The 20,078-nt window shown below is 41.6% G+C and overlaps 1 protein-coding gene across 1 annotated transcript in view; it reads left to right on the top strand.

Moving 5' to 3' along the window:
* Positions 1-20,078, top strand: part of EPB41L4A (erythrocyte membrane protein band 4.1 like 4A) — a gene marked incomplete at both ends in the record, with an annotated part of 273,193 nt that overhangs the window by 216,855 nt on the left and 36,260 nt on the right. Inside the window, 3 exons of the mRNA XM_080711919.1 lie at positions 14,654-14,744; positions 17,627-17,710; positions 18,313-18,423. Coding sequence (XP_080568045.1) covers positions 14,654-14,744; positions 17,627-17,710; positions 18,313-18,423 — 286 coding nt within the window. The remainder of the gene's footprint in view (positions 1-14,653; positions 14,745-17,626; positions 17,711-18,312; positions 18,424-20,078) is intronic.

The raw sequence follows: 20,078 nt of genomic DNA, 5'->3' as shown, positions 1-20,078 counted from the left end.
AAAACTATTACAACAAATGAACTACTTTAGCAAAGTTGCAGTATCAACATACCACTATTAGTAGCATCGTATACTAATAGTGAATTATTTGAACTGAAATTAGGAAATTAGGAAAGCAATCCCATTTAAAATAGCTACAAAATAAACCAAAGCAAAACCAAAGAAAACAAAAAAATCCACAGAAATATAGGAATAAATTTAACTAAAAAAGGAAAATATATTGTGAGAATTATAAAACATCAATGAAATAAATTGAAGAGCACACAAAAAGCAGAAAACATCCTATGTCCGTGGGTTCAAAGAATCAATATTATTGAGATGTCTATGTTACCCAATGTGACTTATAAGTTCATTGCAATCCCAAACAAAATGCCCATGGCATTCTTCCCAGAACTAGAAAAACCACAAAAAAACCTGAATAGGCAAAGCTGTCTGAGACAAAAAAGAACAAAGCAGGAGGCAATGCTCTATCTGACATCAAAACATGATAGAAAGTGGTGTTCATGAGGCCGCGGGCACAGTACACAGCATTGCAAAACGCAAAACATGAAACCAAAACCCAGAAAGGTGTGTCATAGAAAACAGACATGCCGACCGAAGGGACATGGCAGAGAGCCCGGGAGCAAACCCGTGCATCTGTAGCCAACTGAGTTTTCAGCAAAGTTGCTACAAAGGCACTTGGAAGAAAGGATGGTCTTCTCAACAAGTGGTCCTAGGAAAATTGGATGTCTACATGTAGAAGAGTAAAATCGGACTCCCTATTTCTCACCTTTTCCAAAAATCAACTCAATATGTGTTAAAGAATTAAATATAAGACCTGAAACTGAAGCTATTAAGGGAAAAAAAAAACATAGGAAATACTTCATGATATTGGAACAGGCAATATATATACTTATGTTTAATATATAGAGACTATATATACATATATATGTATGTATAGAGTATATATACATATATATATACATATGTGTGTATATATGTATTTATAGGCAATATATACATATATGTGTGGGGGTTGTTTTTGGACAAGACTCCCAAAGCAGAGAAATCAAAAGCAAAACTTGATGGGATTATATCAAACTAAAAAGCTCCTGCACAGCAAAAGAAGCAGACAATAGCAGGAAGAGATAACCTACAGCATGGGAGAAAAGTTCTGCAAACTCTACTTCTGACCAGGGTTTGATATCTATAATACATAAGGAATTCCAAAAACTTGATAAACAAAACATGATTAAAAATGAGCATTAGTTCTCCCTCCTTTCCCACCCTCCCTTTCTTCTGGACTGAACCCTGGGTGTTCTACACTAAGCTATACCCCCAGCCCTTTTAGTTTTTTTTTTTTTTTTTTTTTTTTTGAAACAGTGTCTCACTGTTTTTTACCAGATTCTGGCCTCACACCTGCAACCCTCGTGTCTCAGCCTCCAAAGTATTAGGGTGACAGGTATGTGCCACTAAGCCCGGCTCTAAATAGATACTTTTAAAAAGAAGACATACAGTCGGGCGTGGTGGTGCACGCTTGTGATCCCCGCGCTTGGGAGGCTGAGACAGGAGGATCGCACAGGTTCGAAGCCAGCCTCAGCTGCTTAGTGAGACTTTCAGCAACTTAGTGAGACCCTGTTTCCAAATAAAATATAAAAAAGGTCTGGGAGTATAGCCTGGAGGTACCACCTCCAGTACCACAAAAAAAAAAAAAAATTGGGCAAGGGGGTGTAGCTCGGAGGTCAAATGCCTCTGGGCTCCATTCCCAGACCCGCAAAATAAAAAATTAATTAATTAATTAATTAATAATAAAAATAAAAACAAAAAGAAGACATACAGAGAGCCACAGGAATATAGAAGAAGGCTTACTATTACTAATCACCTGAGAAATTAAAATCAAAGCCACAATGAGCTATTACCTCACCCAGATAAATATGGCTATGATGAAAAGATTAAAGATAACAGCTGCTGGTGATGGCGTGGAGGAAAGGGAACCTCTGCACACTGTTGGTGGGAACCTAACATAGTACAACCATTATGAAAAACGCTGTGGAGATTTCTTACAAAATTAAAAATAGAACTGCCTTATCATCCAGCAGTCTCACTCTTGGGTATGTATCCAAATTAAGGGAATCAGTATGGCAAAGAGAAATCCTGACTCCTCTGCTCACTGCAGCAGTATCCACAGGAGCCAAGAAGTGGAGGCAACCTGAGTCCCATCGACTCATGAACCAATAGAGAATGTGCTACAGATACTGGAGAAAAAAGAATGAAGTCCTGCTCTTTGCAACAGCATAGATGGAAGTGAAGATTATTATAAGTGAAAGAAGCCAGGCATAGAAATACAAGTACTGCGTGATCTCACTTGCATGTGAGATCTAAAGATGCTGGTCTCATAGAAGTTGAGAGCAGAACACTGGATAGCAGAGGCTGTAGAAAGGAGAGGGGAAGGGTACGTGGAGACGGGCTGATTAATGTACTCAGTTACAGTTAGCATGAAGTTCTGCTGTGCTGATAGGCTGACTGTTGGTAACGACAATGTTCATTTCAAAAGGCAAGGAGAGCCTGGCATGGTGGCACACGCTTATAATCCCTGCATTGGGAAGGCTGAGATAGGAGGATTGCAGTTCGCGGACAGCCTCAGCTACTTAGTGAGACCCTTTGCAACTCAGTGAGACCCTGTTTCAAAATAAAGAATAAAAAATAGGGCTGGAGGTGTAGCTTGGAAATACAATGCCCCTCTGAGTTCCATCCCCAGTATTGGGGGAAAAAAAAAAAAGCAAGAAGGATTTTGAGAGTTTTCACCTTAAGGCAATAATAAATGTTAAACCAATTTAATCTTTAGGTAATAAATACACTTTATGCAATATTGAAATATCACATGTTAATCCATTATGTACATTTTTATGTATTAGTTGAAATTTAATTTAAAAAATATTCAAACATAGTACTTGGGAGGCTGAGACAGGAGAATCACTGGTTCATGGCCAGCCTTGGCTACTTAGTGAGGCCTTCTGCAACTTAGACCCTGTTTCAAAATAAAGAATAAAAATAGGTCTGGGGGTATAGCTCAGAGGTAGACTGCCCCCTGGGTTCAATTCAGTACTGCAAAAAAATTTTTTTTTCAAGCATAAAACATAGTAGGGACAATATTTTTTGTCAGGGTAAGTGGAATTGATATACAAATATAAAGGGAGAAAAGAATGCCATGAAATTTCTAAAAGCTAAAGGATTCATTTCATGTATTTTTAAAGTGGATGACATCAAATTCCTGTGATATTTTATTACATTGCATACATTTAACAATGTCATAAAGCAATTCCATTTTAAAATGTTAATATTTGATCCAGGCGTGGTGGCACACACTTGTAATCCCAGTACTTAGGAGGCTGAGACAGGAGGATCACAGGTTTGTGGCCAGCCTTGGCTGGTCCTCCTCAACTTAGCGAGACTGTTTCAAAATGAAGAATTAAAAATAGGGCTGCCCCTGGGTTCAATTCCCAGTACCATATACAAAAAAAAGTTACTATTTATTTTCTGTCACCAATTACATCCTGTGATGCTATTTAAACTTTTGTTGAAAAAATGTTAGTTACCATCTTAGTACATAGTTTTTCAAAATTCCTTTTAGCGATTATTTGGTAAAAAAGTTAAAGATAACCGAGTTACAGCTTAGAAATGAGCTCAAACGTGGAAGCTGGCAAAAGATTTCCCAGTTTCCCTGAACTAAAAACACCTCTTAATAACAATCTGGATATAGAATTACTTGTATTTATTTTATATACTATTATAATATCATCACATAAAAGTCCCCAAACCAGTGAGTATGAAATGATCTCCCTTTCCTAGACCAGAGAAATCATGGGCTTTGGGAGAAGGTGATGGGGTTCCCTAAACTGTGTGAGCCCGCTGGGAGGTTGGGGGGATTACCAGGAGTGACTGTCAGGATAGGATATGAGCAGCTATTCAACTTTCTTCCCTCAAATTGTGTCTTTTTATCACAGGAAGAAAAACTGGGTATCTGAGTGCCTCATGACACCTCTCGAGGCCAGCCATCTACTCTCAGATGGTTGTTGTCTTTGGGTCTCAGGGCGTGTGGGTGCCTTCTGGGTCACCACCTCTAGAAGTCCCTCCGCCACCGGTATAGAGTCTTCAGATAGCAGAACTTGGACCTTCTACTCCTCTGAGGCCCCCAGGGAGCGAGCAGTCGCCTTCCCAGGCTCCCAGGTGCATTTTTGTTTTTGAACCCAGCATTCTAATCCACAGAGAAAAGTGTGCACCTCTGTGGCTCTGGCAAAGGGGTGAGGAAGGAGTGTCTTCATGTTCACCCACCTCCCACTGCCAGATGTTCGTGTTGATAAGGAGGAAGCAGAGGGATCCTGGAGAGCTCTGGGTTAGGACAGAGGCAATTGGAAGCAAACCAGCCTGGGAAGGGATCTTTTATGCACGGACATATTTTCTTAGCAACTTTTCCACCCACACCTATCTTTATAATCTACTTTTCAGCTTGTTAGCAGAATGCCTTGTTTGATCTTGCAGTTGATATGTAGCAAATCAGTGTCTTAAAAGTCTGTATATTTTTGGTAAGGAGCAAACTCTGCTTATGTAGCACTTTGGGGACATTGAATATTGAAACTCTAGAAAAGCAGGGTTCTGGAGGTCTTTTTTGGTTGAATCAACCATTTGAACTTTAAAAATAATTATCCATGGGATGGGGAAATATTTTTATTTTCCAAATTATATATTTTAAATTTTTTTTATAATTTAATGAATGTGTTCTATCAGATGTGAAAAATCTTCCATGATAATAGATTAAAAAAAAAGCTACAAAATATTTCCTCTTGGCCATTTTTCTGTTTGATAATTTGTGACATTATAAGAATAATGTTTTATCTTGTAAAATTGCTACATTCTCTGCCATTTCTTCCTTCTAAAGCACCCAGACTAAAGTTGGTGAGACTACGGCAAAGTGAATTTGTATTGTTGGTGTGGGAAATGAAGCTAAAATGTATTTCTGTTTCTTAGCTCATTTTTAGTTCACGAATATCATATTTTTTCAGATAATTCCAGTACCAAAAAAAAAAATAAACTTTAGTGGTACATGCTTGTAATCTCAGCATTTGGGAGGCTGAGACTAAAGGATCATAGTTCGCAGACAGCCTCAGCTACTTTGTGAGGCCCTTTGCAACTCAATGAGACCTTGTTTCAAAATAAAGAATAAAAAAATAGGACTAGGGGAGTAGCTCAGAAGTAGAATGCCCCTGGGTTCCATCCCCAGTACCTCAAAAAGAAAAAAAAGTAACTTTATTTTTTTGTGTGTAATTGAACCCAGGGGCATTCTACTTCTGAGCTACTCCCCTAGTCCTATTTTATATTATTTGTTTTGTTTTGAAACAGTCTCACTAAGTTGTAGAGGGCCTCACTAAGTTGCTAAGGCTGGCTGTGAACCTCAGTCCTCCTGTTTCAGCCTCCCAAGTCCTGGGATTACAAGTGTGGCCACCACACCTGGCTCTATAGTTGTCTTTTTTTTTTTTATTTGCACAATTGTCTCTTACATGTTGGAAACCTAATAATTTATTGTGTTGAGAATAATTATAATATGTGCTGATTATTTGTCTTAAGCATTAGATATTTCTTAGAGGATAAGGGAAGAGCTGAAATGTGATGGAGATAAAATTTAAGTGAGATAAAATTTAACCTAAAGATTTACAAATTTATATTTGATGATTTTTGTTTGATTTTGTTACTGGGGATTGAATCTAGGGGCGTTCTACCTCCAAGATACACCCTAGTACTTTTTATTTGGAAACAGGGTCTTGCTAGGTTGCTGAGGCTGGCCTCTAACCTTTGATTCTCCTGTTTTAGCTCCCCAGTACTGGGATTACAGGCATGTGCCACCGCTCCTAACTAAAAGAAATTATTAATATGTCATAACCTGCTTTACTCATTAGCTCTATGTCTTTCCCATATATCAGAATCAGATATCCTCATTTGCCAAATATAATATATATAATTTCAATGTCATCCATTCGCTTTCCACATCTATTCTGTAAATCAAAAGCAATACCAACATTGAAGTAACATCAAAGATTTGATTTAGATTGACAAGTATCAAATTGAGTTATCAATTTTGTACAATTTATAATATAATTGCATAGTGTTTATACTTGAAAGTGTATTTTTATTCATCACCAAATCCAGACATCGCAGAATGACTCTTAAGAATTGCCCCCAAATCGAGCAGTTGACTAGATCCTGGGAAAATTGATTCTGTTTCTGACAGCCACTCTTCTGAACTGCAGGAGAAGGTCATATAACACGAAGGCACTCAGACGTGACCAGAATCCAGCTGCCCAAAAGCCTGGTAGTGGTCTGGTGCACACAGGCCGGAGCATTTGGATAGAGTGTGTTAAAAGGGAAAGAGGAGGCCCTGGGGCGCTAGACACTGGCATGGCAGTACTGCCTGCTGCAGGGTGCGTGTGGCCCAGACTCAGCACAGCATCTTCTATTCCAGAAGCAAGTATCACAGGCAGGAGCTTGATTTGGTTCATTAATAAACTTTAACAGTCCCCTGATAAACTTGCTTTTCCAAATACAACTTGCTTCTTAAAACAAGGCCCTTTTTTCCCCTAGTGTGAATAATATGTAAGATGAATTGTCCCTATTGACTCATTCTGAGTAGTCTCTCTAGAGTTAATATTATTTTATCTAAAGTAGCATATATAGATTTATTTGGAAGCCTTAATAACCATGTCAGTAACCGATCTTTGTTATACTATGTGGCAGTGATTTAAAAGAACATTTTATTTATTTTATTTTATTTTATTTTGTGGTACTGGGGGTGGAACCCAGGGGCTTTTCTACCTCTGGGCTATATTCCCAGACCTATTTTATATTTTATTGGGAAACATGGGCTCACTAAGTAGCTGAGGCTGGCTTTGAACCTGTGCGATCCTCCTGTCTCAGCCTTAAAAGAACATTTAAAAGCCAGGTGTGGTGGCGTGCACTTGTAATCCCAGCATTTGGGAAGCTGAGATGGGAGGATCGCGGTTCGCAGACCGTGTCAGCTACTACTCAGTGAGGCCCTTTACAACTCAGTGAGACCCTGTTTAAAATAAAGAATAAAAAATAGGTTTGGGGGTATATCTCACAGATAGAATGCCCCTTGGTTTCATCCCCAGTACCGCAAAAAAAAAAAAATATATATATATATATGTGTGTGTGTGTGTGTGTATGTGTGTGTGTGTGTATATATATATATATATATATATATATATATATATATATATATAATAAAAATGAAAGAGCATTCAAAGCTCTGAGCTGTGGTCCAGTCCGCAGGACGAATGGCTGCGTGTCTGCTTGCCGCCACTTCTCCTATAACACCACCTCCAGGTTTTGGCTTCTTCTCTATATTGCTTTTGACACTTCTTAAACTTAATATCATTATCCTAAATTTTTCTTTTTAGTGGAAAAAATGATAGAAAGATGTCTTTTCTAATAGATCTTTGCTGAACATCTCCCATGGGGAAAACCCTGTACTGTAACCGTGAGGAGCCACAGTGAAGTTTATTATTATTATTATTATTATTATTATTATTATTATTATTATTATTAAGATTTTAGGAAGCTGGGTATGGTGGTGCATACTTGTAATCCCAGCATTTCAGAGGTTGAAACATGATCGCAGTTCACGGCCAGCCTCAGCTGCTTAGGTCCTTTGCAACTCAGTGAGACCCTGTTTCAAAATAAAGAATAAAAAATAGGGCTAGGGGGTATAGCGCAGAGTTAGAATGCCCCTGGTTCCATCCCCAGTACTGCACAAAAACAAAAAAAAGATTTTAAGGCCTTATTCTATTCTTATTTTTTAAATTAATATTTTCTTATACATTATAAATATTTTAAAAATTTAAATCTTCACTTCTAGATATTTCAGGTAGGAAACAATTATTGAGCTTTATCTAAAAGATGATGAATTACCCTAAATGGGTTGGTTTGTGCTGTATAGGAAATTGCCTCAATGTTTTAATTCTTTAAGTGGGTAGTGGTTATATAGTTTACTTTGTAATTATCTGTTAAGCTGTGCATATATACGTATATATACATATATATGTAATATATGCACACATATGTACAGGAAAGTGTAATGTATATGTTATAATATATAATAAAATATATAATGTAATATAAATACACACATTACACTCTTTTCTGTAGTCTCTTAAAATATGCAATTAGAAGGAAGTTGGGGAAAAGATTTCTCTAACCACAAAATGTCTCCTGGAGCAGGGCCTGAAACTCCATTATCATTGGTTAATTGTTTTCGTTAATATTTGTCCTCTCCTCTACTCCTTGAAAGTGGAGAGCTCTTCTCTGGCACATAATACCTGAAGACATGAGCTCGTTAGTGAGATGGGCTTGTCAGATCATTCTTTGTGGCCCAGGAATCTGAGCTAATATGGAAGGGATGATCCTGGAAGGTGGTATGATAAGGGAAGAAAAGTTTGGAAAACAGACTTAGAATTACGTGTTGGTAAAATGAGAAGTCAGTAAACCTAAGTAACAGATAACCTGAAGTTTTCACCTTTACAGACTTCAGTAAGCACAGAGCCTACCTTGACTGCACTGATTTGCTTTCTTCTCCAGTTGTGGCATCGCAGTCTCACTAATTTGAACTAATTTGGAAGATGATTAAAATACAGTATTCTACAAGTATAGTTATTTCTTTTTAAGTTCATATTTAGTAACACAAAGAAAACGAATATTTCCAGGTTAGGATTAGCACGTGAGTGTTCTGTGACCAGAGGCCTCAGAAGCACCCAGGAAGTTTATGCTTTTAAGTGGCTTTTCCCCATGTAGCTTTGTTTTCTTGTATGCTTTTTAAAATCCAGACTTGTCTAGGTCACGTAGTTATAAAATAGGGGAGTACATATAAATGGATTTTTAGTACAAATAAACACATTGTGCATATAAATGGTGAAGAATCATTCACAATTTTGAATATAAAAGAACCATGAATTAGGTTGTATTACTGACAGTGCTCTATCTCATTTACTCTGTGTATATGAGAGTTATATGACAGTTGTGTTAGTAAATTAGTCCTGACAGTTGAGCAATTTATTTTCAGAGTCTAGCCATACTATTTATGCGTATCTGTGAGAAAACATGCATATGATTCTTTTTTTCTGAAATTCTTTTGGAAAACCACCTACTTAGTGTTTTACCTAAAAAAATATGGTTTGGATGCTGTGAACAAGACTATATTGGTTTTATTAAGAAAATATATAAGCTGAGTGTCATGGTACATGCCTGTCACCCCATCACTTGGGAGGCTGAAACAAGAGGATAGCGGGCTTAAGAGCAGCCTACGCAAGTGGTGAGATTTTCATCCACCTAGCAAGACCTTGTTTCAAAATAAAAATTTAAAAAATAGGGCTGAGAGTATAGCTCAGAGGTAGAATGGCCCTGGGTTCAACCCCCAGCATAGGAAGGAAGGAAGGAAGAGAGGGAGGGAGGGTAGATTTGTAATTTTTCTATTTAAAAATATTCTTTGGTTTTATTGTATACCTATTTATTAATTTTTAGAAGATTTGGTTGAAAGAGAACTAGGTAGAAGTGCATAGGCAGGCCCATTTCCCCAAAGTGACTGGTTGTTAGACTTAAGAAAAGATCAGTTGGTCTAAAAAGTTATGGGTTGGAGCAAACCTAGGTTTATTTTTAAACTAGTTATGCAGAGCTTTGGTTAACATGATATTCACCTTTACTGAGTTCTTTTTCAATTGATGTTAGTGGCACTGGGTACTGGTCACTTTTGCTTATGTTCCAAGTTAGTGATACCTGTTGAAAATAAAAACACACGTTAATAAAAACATATTAATAACAATTAAAGTATTAATGTTAGGCACACCTGTGGTGTGGACACAGATGCATTAACCCTGCGTGACACTGCTCTGGGGCCTTCCCACATGGAGTTCCGCATATGAGAAGCAGCTCCATCCCACTTTTGAGATTTGCCCTGTGGTTTTGTTACTGGTCACATGGTCATGGCAACAGTGACTTGGACAAGGACACGCTGATGCTTGATGCCCAGGGTTATATAAACCAGGTGATAAACACCTGGTGAGAGTTATCCCAGTATTACTCTTATCAGGATACTTTTTATTTGCTGGTGCTGGCTCCAGCATGAGCTCATCATTAATGCCATATATATCTTCAGACTCACCTTTCCATATCAAGATTTCAAAATAGGAACATAACTCAGATATTGAATTCATGTTAGAGTCCTTAGAATAATGGTTTTGGGGACTTACTTGAAGTCACTTTGTTTTCTCTGTATAAAGCGTTTATTTATGGTGGGTAGCCAGATATGCCTCCAAACTGTTCTGGAAGGAAATCGCCAACTTTGGGGATGCTCAGATAGTTCCTCTTGTCTGTCAGTCTTGTTGCCCAGGAGAAAAAGGTTTTTTCTCTTAACTGGCTATCAAATGTTCTCACTTGCCCTTTGGAGTCCATCTCTTTCAATTGGCTTTAATTTAGCTGGCTTTGAGCTGACTTTAGATGGGCCTGCATGGCAGATGGAAAGCCTTGTATTATGCTAGGTGAGCACAAAGTCTCTGAGTCAGTCTACTTGGTGAGGCTATAGGAGAGGGGCCTATCTTTGAAAATAGTTTATAGGATGATTTTGAGAATTGAGTAAATACATTTTGAAGTGCTTGGAACAGTACCTGACACATAGTAAATGCTCAGTAAATACTAGTGCTAATTAGTATTGCCAACTCCTATCCATCACTCAGACCCTCAGGGATTAGTGACTAGCATGCTTTGGACTCACGGACTCTAACTATGGAGAGATTCCTGCGGGAGTAACTTTGAGGTCAACACACCATGTGCCTCATAGACGTAACCGCACGGGGCCTGTGGGCACGCAAGCTGTCTGGTTCCCTTGCTCATCAGCGTCGCCTACCCCCAACAGTGAGGTGCAGGGACACTGGAGAGAAGAGGTCACCGGAGCCCACAGATCTCAGTCCTGAATCCTTTTCAGCCTCTGCCCTGAGGACAGAATCCAGACCTTAGGGACTGGTGCTTTCGCTTCTATATTTTGCTTCTGACTTCCAGCACAGTGTCTGTTGTGGGCTCCCTCTGCTGGTCTATCTAGCATTTATCTAAATCTGTGGAATAATAATAGCTTTTAACAATCCAGTTTAAAGTTTTTAGGGATGTTTATCTAAAAAAATACATTTGAAAACTTTTTCATGCGAGTGATACAGATCACATTTACTCTTTTTCATTTATAATATGAGTTATTTTCAGGTTTGGATTTTTTTGTTAGGTTTGATTTCAGATGGGGGCTTTCGTGACATGTTAAGAAACTTCTTTACAGCATAGTTGTCAACAACTATTATGTTTTGTATTCCAGTATATGGTATTAAATATCTTAGAATCTTATTTTAACAAAGTAAAGAATGTCTCTGATGTGCGGACTTAAATTTGACACTCTCCAAAGGTTACAGCCTAGATTCTTGGAACATTGTTATGTTGAATGTTTATTTTATTTTTTATTTTTTACTTTTTATATATATTTTTTATTTATTATTTTTTGTAATCATACATCACTTTGGAATACAAGACTTGAGAGGATATACAAGCACATATCATCCGATAAGCCCTCATCCAATCCCCATCCCATTCCCTCCCCCTCCGTCGATCCCATGCTTAATTGGTAATTATCTTTGATATATTTGTTTACGTACCTCATGAGTTTTAAAGAGATTCCATCCTCCCCCATCCCCTCCCCTCTGATTGGTCACCTTAATTGCTTCTCAAAAGGGCCTTTTCTAATACTCGACCTGCTCCTGTTACCCCTTTCCTCCTAGTTCTTGCTATTTAGGGGAAGCATCTGGATTTTATTTTCTGTGCTATTTCTATGTGCATGCCGCATTGCAAGTTCTGATCCCAACCTTGATGGCCCCAGTAGTGGCCTGGCCACCCAGGGGACTCTTATTCTGACCTCGCTGGCTCCAGCACTGGCTTTGCCTCATGGGAGGCCCTGATCCTGGCCTCACTGGCCCCCACACAGAACTAACTCCTTGGCTGGCTCAGCTCCCGGCCTCAGAGGCCCCAGCACCGGACTAGCCTCATGACAGGCTCCAATCCCGGTCTCGCTGACCCTGGCACCGGCCTAACCGCTTGGCAGGCTCCTATCCTGGTCTCGCATGTCCCAGCTCTGTCCTTGCCTCACGGCAGTTTCCGATCCTGGCCTTGCTGGCCCTGGCACCAGCCTTACCCCTCAGCAGAGTCCGATCCCAGCCTCAGAGGTCCCAGCACTGGTCTTGCCCCATGGCAGGCTCCAATCCCGACCTTGCTGGCCCCGGCACCGGCCTAACCCCTCGGCTGGTGCTGATCCCTGCCTCGGATGCCTCAGTAGCGGCCTTGCCTCTTGTCAGGCTCCGAACCTGGCCTCGTTGGCCCCGGCACTTACCTCACCCCTCGGCAGGCTCCAGTCCTGGCCTTGGAGGCCCCAGCTCCGGACATACCTCAAGGAAGGCTCCAATCCTGGCCTCGCTGGCCCTGGTACTAGTCTAACCCCTCGTCAGGCTCCTATTCAGGCCTCGGAGGCCCTGGCACCGGCCTTACCTCACAGCAGACTCCGATCCTGGCCACAATGGCCCTGGCACTGGCCTAACCCCTCGGCAGGCTCTGATCCTGGTCTCAGAGGCCTCATCACCGGCCTTGCCTCGCGGCAGGCTTCGATCCCAGCCTCGCTGGCTCTGGCACTGGCCTACCTGGCCTCGCTGGCTCCAGCACTGGCCTAACGCATCAGCTGGCTCCGATCCCGATCTCAGAGGCCCCAGCACCAGCCTTGTCTCACGGCAGGCTCTGATTCTGGCCTCGCTGGCCCCAGCACCGGCCTAAACCCTTGGCAGGCTCCACTTCTGGCCTTGGAGGCCCCAGCACCGGCCTTGCCTCACGCATGTTCCGATCCCGGCCTTGCTGGCCCTGGCACCGACCTAACTCCTCGGCAGGCTTCGATCCTAGCCTCAGAGGCCCCATCAGCTGCCTTGCCTCACAGCAGGCTCCAATCCGAGCCCCCTCTTCACCCAGCAGGTTGTCCCACATTCCCCAGGTGTGTGGTGGTAGTATTCCACCTCTGAGGTAATTTCTTCAAAAGTTCCAGGTGTATTACGTCAGATCTCTGCCTCCCCTGAGTACTTGCTGCTGCAAATGCGACTGTCTCCACCATTTCAAATCTTTCCCAAGCTCTTTTCCCATACCACACAATGTCCAGTGTTCCTAAGCATATGCGATGGTAGCATTCGACCTTTGGGGTAATTTCTTCAGAGGATCAGGGTGGGTTGGATCAGATGTCTGCCTCTCCCAAAGACAAGTCTCCACCGCCATCTCGGCCACTGCTGCCACCACCGCCTTCCTCCTACGTCTCCGCTAGACTCTCTCCTTACAGTTGATGTCCAGGATTCTTAAAGATGTAGAAAAGCCTCAGTCCTCCTTCGCGGGGAATTTTTCCAAAAGTTCCAGTTCAGATGTATATGTTTTATCTGCATCTCCAATATTCTAGCTGCTGCCTCGTCCATCTTAACCCCTCTCGAATATTTTTCCTTTTTCTTTTCCCTTTTTTTTTTTTTTATTAATGGAAGAGAGTATGTGTGGTTTGGGGAGGATGTGGGATCAGGCACTCAGTGACGATGAAAATTTTTTTTTTATTCTGGATGTGTGGGGTGGGGGTTACCTAAGGGTGCCTCGCCCACACGCCCAGGGTCTGGGCCACCAGGCCCAGACCTCAGGGTTCTTCCGGGTGGGGAGGAGGTCGCCTAAGGGTGCCCCACCAGCGTCTGCCCAAATGCCCAGGGTCGGGGCCTGGCAGCTCGGACCTCAGGGTTCTCCGGGTGTGGAGGGGGTCGCCTAAGGGTGCCCTGCCAGCGCCTGCCACCCGCCCAGGGTCAGGGCCTGGCAGCCCAGACTTCAGGGTCCTTCCAGGTGGGGAGGGGGTCGCTTAAGGGTGCCCCGCCAGCGCCTGCCCACATGCCCAGGGATGGGGCCTCTGAATGTTTATATATATATATATATATATATTTTTTTTTCTTTTCTTTTCTTTCTTTTATTGTGGTACTGGGGGTAGAACCCAGGGGCTTTTTTTTTTTTTTTTTTGGTGGTACTGGGGTTCCTGGAAGCCCTTCTACTTCCAGGCTACACTCCCAGACCTACTTTTGCATTTTTATTTGGAAACAGGGTCTCCTAAGCCAGCGCGCGGGGCTAGCTTCGAACCTGCGCGATCCTCCTGTCTCTGCCTCCCAAGCGCGGGGATTACAAGCGTGCGCCACCACGCCCGACTTATTTTTTTTTTTTAACCTCCAGGCTATACTCCCAGACCTATTTTATACTTTTATTTGCTTTGAACCTGTGCCATCCTCCTGTCTCAGCCTCCCAAGTACTGGGATTACAAGCGTGCACCACCACGCCTGGCTTATGATGAATGTTTAATGTCAGTAAAAAGTATCTAAGATTTCTTGGTTGCTTCATTGTTAACTTGGGGTTATAATATGAGTAAAATGTGCCCTGTGTCCATAAGACACATCTCAAAATAATTCTGCTTATTGTGTTTTCCTTTTTGCTCTGTCCTTTTTCTCTTCCCTCTTTTCTTCCCCATTTCTGCTACTAGGATCAAACAGCATAAACCGGATAACTGCAGACATGGAAAATGGAGAAAATGAAGGAACAACGAAAATTATTGCACCTTCACCAGTAAAAAGGTCAGTGTAGTTAACTAAAGAAACACAACAATATGCTGTCAGTAAAATTATTCTCCCTGGTGACAAGGTTAAGAATCTTTTCACTTCCATAATTAACTGACATTTTCGATCCTTGGTTTCAATAGATAGTATCTGGGCCAAAGAATACTTTAAAATGCCATTGAAATACAAAACATCAAGACCCGCGTCTCTCACGGAAGAAAATACTCTTGTTGTCACACCATGATGAACTCCCAGGCCATCTGCCTTCTTAGTGGCAAAGTAAAAACTCCATGTGATTTTTAATGTAGCATGATACACTGGACAAACTCAAAGGGTCTTGTGAAGTAAAGTAGATGATGTTTATGTTTAATGTACTTTGTTCGTTACAGCGATTCACTGAACTGTGGCCCCAGAGAGAGGGTTTATAGCATTCAGAGGCGCCGGAGCCTCAGAAGCCTGCAATCGCATATGTATGAAGAGTTGTCACGGTCCTCTGCATCAATTTTCCCATTGGCATTCCCCAGTGGAGAAGCCTTCTCTTAATATATTACATGGATTGTTTCCCTGAAAGATCAGCCTTGTTCTCTGTGAAGACACTGTTTCAGAGTCATTTTTCTCTATCTCCAATTATGTTCACGGAACAGCATTGTAGACACACAATGAACAGCTTTCATGAGCTCTCTATAGAGGCTGCCCCACATACATCGTGGAGCAGACCAGGCAATCACAGATACGGGACCTGCAAAGACTCATTAGATCATCTACTCCATCTTTTGTTAGTAAATAATAGCGTCTTCACCCTGCTGCCTGGTGGCTGCTTTGAAGAATATCATTTATAATTCCTCAGGAAGATAATTTTAAGATATGAGGATTCTCAGGGTTTTGAAGTTTTCCCCAGGGCTTTGCCTGTCTACGTTTTCTTTTCTTTAGTTCCAGGACATTCCCTTACAGATTCTCATTTTGAAATGACATGTTCTTTGAATACATTTTCATTTACCGTTTCCCCTAGTGGCCTCATGGTTGTGGATAGGGAATCAGTTTTATCTGCATGTGCAGGGTATGCTTGGTTGTATCCAATGCAGAAACTGCAGTCTTCCTTGACATTCAGATGCCAAGCCTTTTAGAACATGCAGAAAGAGTTCTGTCTCCTTTGCAACTGGATTCCTGTCCATGTACTGACACCTGAAGGGCCGCCACATTCCTACATAGGCTCCAGATTGGAAACAGCTTAGGGAGAGGACAGTTAACACGCCCTCAGGATTTTATGATTCTTTAATGTCCGTCTACTCTCAGTTTTTATTCTATCTCCCTATTTTGTCCTCACGCTCCCCTTCTCCCTGCTTTTCCCCACCCTGATTTATTAAACATACACATACTTTCTACTGTTATATGAAATCTTCATCGTATTTATTGATTTTTCTTAATTTTAAAGGTAAGCTTTTACTTTGGGTGTTTGATCTTCTGAATACGTTTTTAACCTTTATAAAAATAACCTATTGTTTCTACATAAACATGTGTAGTGTCTACCAAGTAGACTCTGAGGTCTGTGTCTTGGTTGGATATTCAGTTTTATAGGCATATGTTAGTTGCTGCATGGATATAGTATGCTAGGGCACAAGTTCATGGTGGAAGTTCTTTTGAAATGACCTTGCCATTTATCCCTTTCTCATCTTTGTTGGCTGTTACTAAGAGCTCTACTATACCCATAACCTAGGACTATATAAAGAATCCCTCAAAAAAAGTCAGGGTTAAAAGTGGATTAGGAGTTAAGTAGCTCTCTCTTTTTCTGCAGCTAAAACTCTGGAGGAAGTGAGAAGTGCCCCTCCCCTCAGCAGGTGACCAAAGGCCTCTTAAGAGTCCCTTCCTCTGTGTCTCCCTAAGTGTTTCTAAAACAATTCGTTAGGATTAAATAACAACTCGGTTATATTTACATTCTTAGGGCAGAAAGATGATACTAAGTCAGGAAATAACATTTGAAAGTCATTCTGTTGTAGAAGGATGGAAGCCAGGATACAGCGGAAGCTGGGGAAAGGTCAGTGTGGGTAGCTGAGCCTGCCCAGAGCTGACCAACCTCCTGTATTAGTCAGCATTTTCACTGTTGTGATCTAAAAGACCTGAGCACTTAGGTAGAGAAAGGAAGGTTTATTAGCTCACAGTTTTGGGGAGCTAATACGTTTGAGGCCAGGGACCATGGATCTCAGGGTATGGTGGGGAAACAGAGAAAGGGAGCACGCAGGGTTCACTCTCACATCATGGAGGCCGGAAGCAAGAGGGTGAGTGAGGAGAGGAGGAACCACTGATAATCCCTAAGGCCACCCTATTGGCCCATCTTCTCTAGCCATACCCTATTTGCCTGAGCTACCATCCAGATAAATCTATTACAATGGTATTATCCACTGCTGAGATTACAACTCTCCTATCAACCCTCACTGTTAATAAATGAGTGCGTTAGGGGACATTTTATATTTAACTACAACACCTTTACAGTTCAGACCCCCAAGCCCAGAGCCAAGGAGTCTCTGGCGCTGACATATAGAGAGGGGGGCGGCCTCCTGAGCCTGGATGTCCAGGGATTCCTTCTTCCTCAGCTTGCTTCTCCTCTGGGCTCTGTGGTTGCCCTTGCTTCCTGCCCTGAGGTGGGCTCTTTTAACTTCAGTTGTTAATGTTTTTGGCCTCTTTTGACTTAAAGCAGTAAGACTGGAAGGAGGGAGAAGACCCATAGATACTTGTTGGAGAAATACATATTTTAGGCAGCTGCCTCATGTTCTTGGTATAAACAAGCAACTAAACACACATACCTTAACATTGTTAAATAATTTTACTAAAGGAATTAATATGTGAGTTCATCTCCTTTTATTTTGTAGTTAATTTCTTTTTCTTTTTTCTTTTTTAACTAAAAGCTTTAAGAAAGCAAAGAATGAAAACAGCCCCGATACCCAAAGAAGCAAATCTCATGCACTGTGGGAAGAAAATGGCCCCCAGAGGTAAAGGCACTCATCGTGTTTTTAAAGAACAGTAGCAGGCGCCAGGCATGGTGGCACACTCTTGTAATCCCTGCGCTTGGGAGGCGGAGACAGGAGGATCACGCTGGTTCAAAGCCAGCTGTGTTGGCTTAAGAGACCCTGTTTCTAAATAAAAATATAAAAATAGGTCTGGGAGTGTAGCCTGGAGATAGAAGGGCTTCCAGGAACCCCAGTACCACAAAAAAAAAAAAAAAAAAAAAAAAAAACAGAACAGTAGCAAAGGGTCAGCAGTCTTGGCTCATGGGCTAAAGGCATCCTACTGCTCTGTGGCTGGGCGCCCCTCACAGTGAACAAGGCAGGTTCCTAAATCAGCATGACTGGGGAGAGTTTCTGACGTGGAAATTAATAGCATATTTCTCAATAAGAATTCTCTTTCCTGGAAAGACAGAAGGGAAAACTCAACTAAATGTCTATTAAGAAATCACCTGATTCAGGTCATTATGATGGTTTAGAGTAAGATAACATTTTTTACAAATTTTAAATGATAGAGTAATGATAATTTCCCCCATTTCATAGTTCTATAAAGCCTTCCAAGTTGACACGTTGACTCTCTTTTACTCCAGCGGACTCTACAACTCTTCTAGTGACCGCACAAAGTCACCAAAGTTCCCCTGCACGCGTCGCCGAAACCCCTCCTGTGGAAGTGACGACTCTGTGCAGCCCATGAGGAGAAGGTGAGCCGCACCGCGCTCCTCCTCTGCGGTGTTCTCAGGAAACCCTGGGGGCCTAGGGGCACTTTCACAGGTGATTTGCGTACATTCCTGTTTGTCTCCTGAAGGCACCAGGAAGTTAATTCTTGATATAAAGTAAGCTAGGGATCCTGGAGCACTTATCTGAGACTGCCAGAATTTTAGAGAATAATTTCATAAAATATTGATGGGAACTTGCCGGTTTTCTGCATTTTAATGACTAATAAATTTAAAAACGTGTTTTAATTTTATGTGATACATGCTAACAACATTTTCAGTATGCACGTGACATAGTATAAGTGATAGATATTAATCACATTAACTATTTCTACCTGAGAGGACAGAACTACATTGAAAGATAGGCAAAGGAATAAACTGAGAGTGGGGAGGAGATGACGGGTGCTGCTTCTGAGCCAAGCCCAAGCGCTCTGCTGCCCTCCGGATGATACTGTTATACAAGCATTTAGAGAAACTCTTCCAAGGGGCAGAGAAAGTGAATCCTGTTATCTTTCATTTAGCAAGTAAAAATGTTTGTGTAATTTTATTTGTGTATGTATGCCACCTTTATGAAAAGTCTATCTAGACATTTTAGATGGCAAAGCAGGGTGGCCAGTGTGATGAGAGAAGACCTGGAAATGACGTGGCAGGGAAATTCCTTTCACTTCCACCTCATGGGGACTGTATTTTACTTTTTCCACCCACATAATTGATGTTATAAATGACTTTTCTAATTATTCAAAGACTTCAGGTCATAATGTCAGTAACCTTTTATGATCCTTTTTTTTTTTTTTTTTTTTTTTTTTTTTGGTGGTACTGGGGTTCCTGGAAACCCTTCGACCTCTGGGCTACACTCCCAGACCTATTTTTATACTTTTTTTTTATTTGGAAACAGGGTCTCTTAAACCAGCAAGGCTGGCTTCGAACCTATGTAATCCTCCTGTCTCCGCCTCCCAAGCGCGGGGTTTATAAGCATGCGTCACCATGCCCGGCTTTTATGATCCTTTTTATGTACGTGGCTGTTCATGTTCCCTGGGTTTGGAGGCAGAGCCCACTTCCTTCCCGTGCCCTTGTCCAGACTCCCTTGTTGGTTCTTCTCTGCTTTGCTTCTCTTCTCTTCTCTTCTCTCCTTTTCTTTCTTTCTTCCTTTCTTTCTTCTTTTTTTTTTTTTGTGCAGTGCTGGGGATGGAACCCAGGGGAGTTCTACCTCTGAATGACACCCCCAGCACTAGTTTTTATTCTTTATTTTGAAACAGGATCTCACTGAGTTGCAGAGGACTCACTAAGTAGCTGAGGCTGTCTGAGAACAGCGATTCTCCCATCTCAGCCTCCCGAATGCTGGGATTACAAGCGTGGGCCACTACGCCCAGCGGTTCTTCCCTGCTTCCTACCTTCCACTTGTGTAGATTTCCCAGAGTCTTGCCACCAGCTTTCTAAAATCGAGTCTACCTTGGCTGAAATCCTTTGATGCTAGGAAGAGGTTGTGTCTGCTGCACCTGGTAGGACTGAGAAGAGGGAGTTAGGTCACGACCAGCAGTGGGGTGATAGTTGGCATTTGTTTAGTGTTTATGTGTCCCGGGAACTGAGCAAGGTATTTGCTGTGTGTTATCTCATTTGATGTTGGTAACAACCCTCTGGGAATT

This window comes from Muscardinus avellanarius (assembly GCF_963383645.1).
Source record: "Muscardinus avellanarius genome assembly, chromosome: 1".
NCBI lineage: Eukaryota > Metazoa > Chordata > Mammalia > Rodentia > Gliridae > Muscardinus > Muscardinus avellanarius.
Note: the sequence above shows the minus strand (reverse complement) of the source record. Positions and strands in the feature narration are given on the sequence as shown.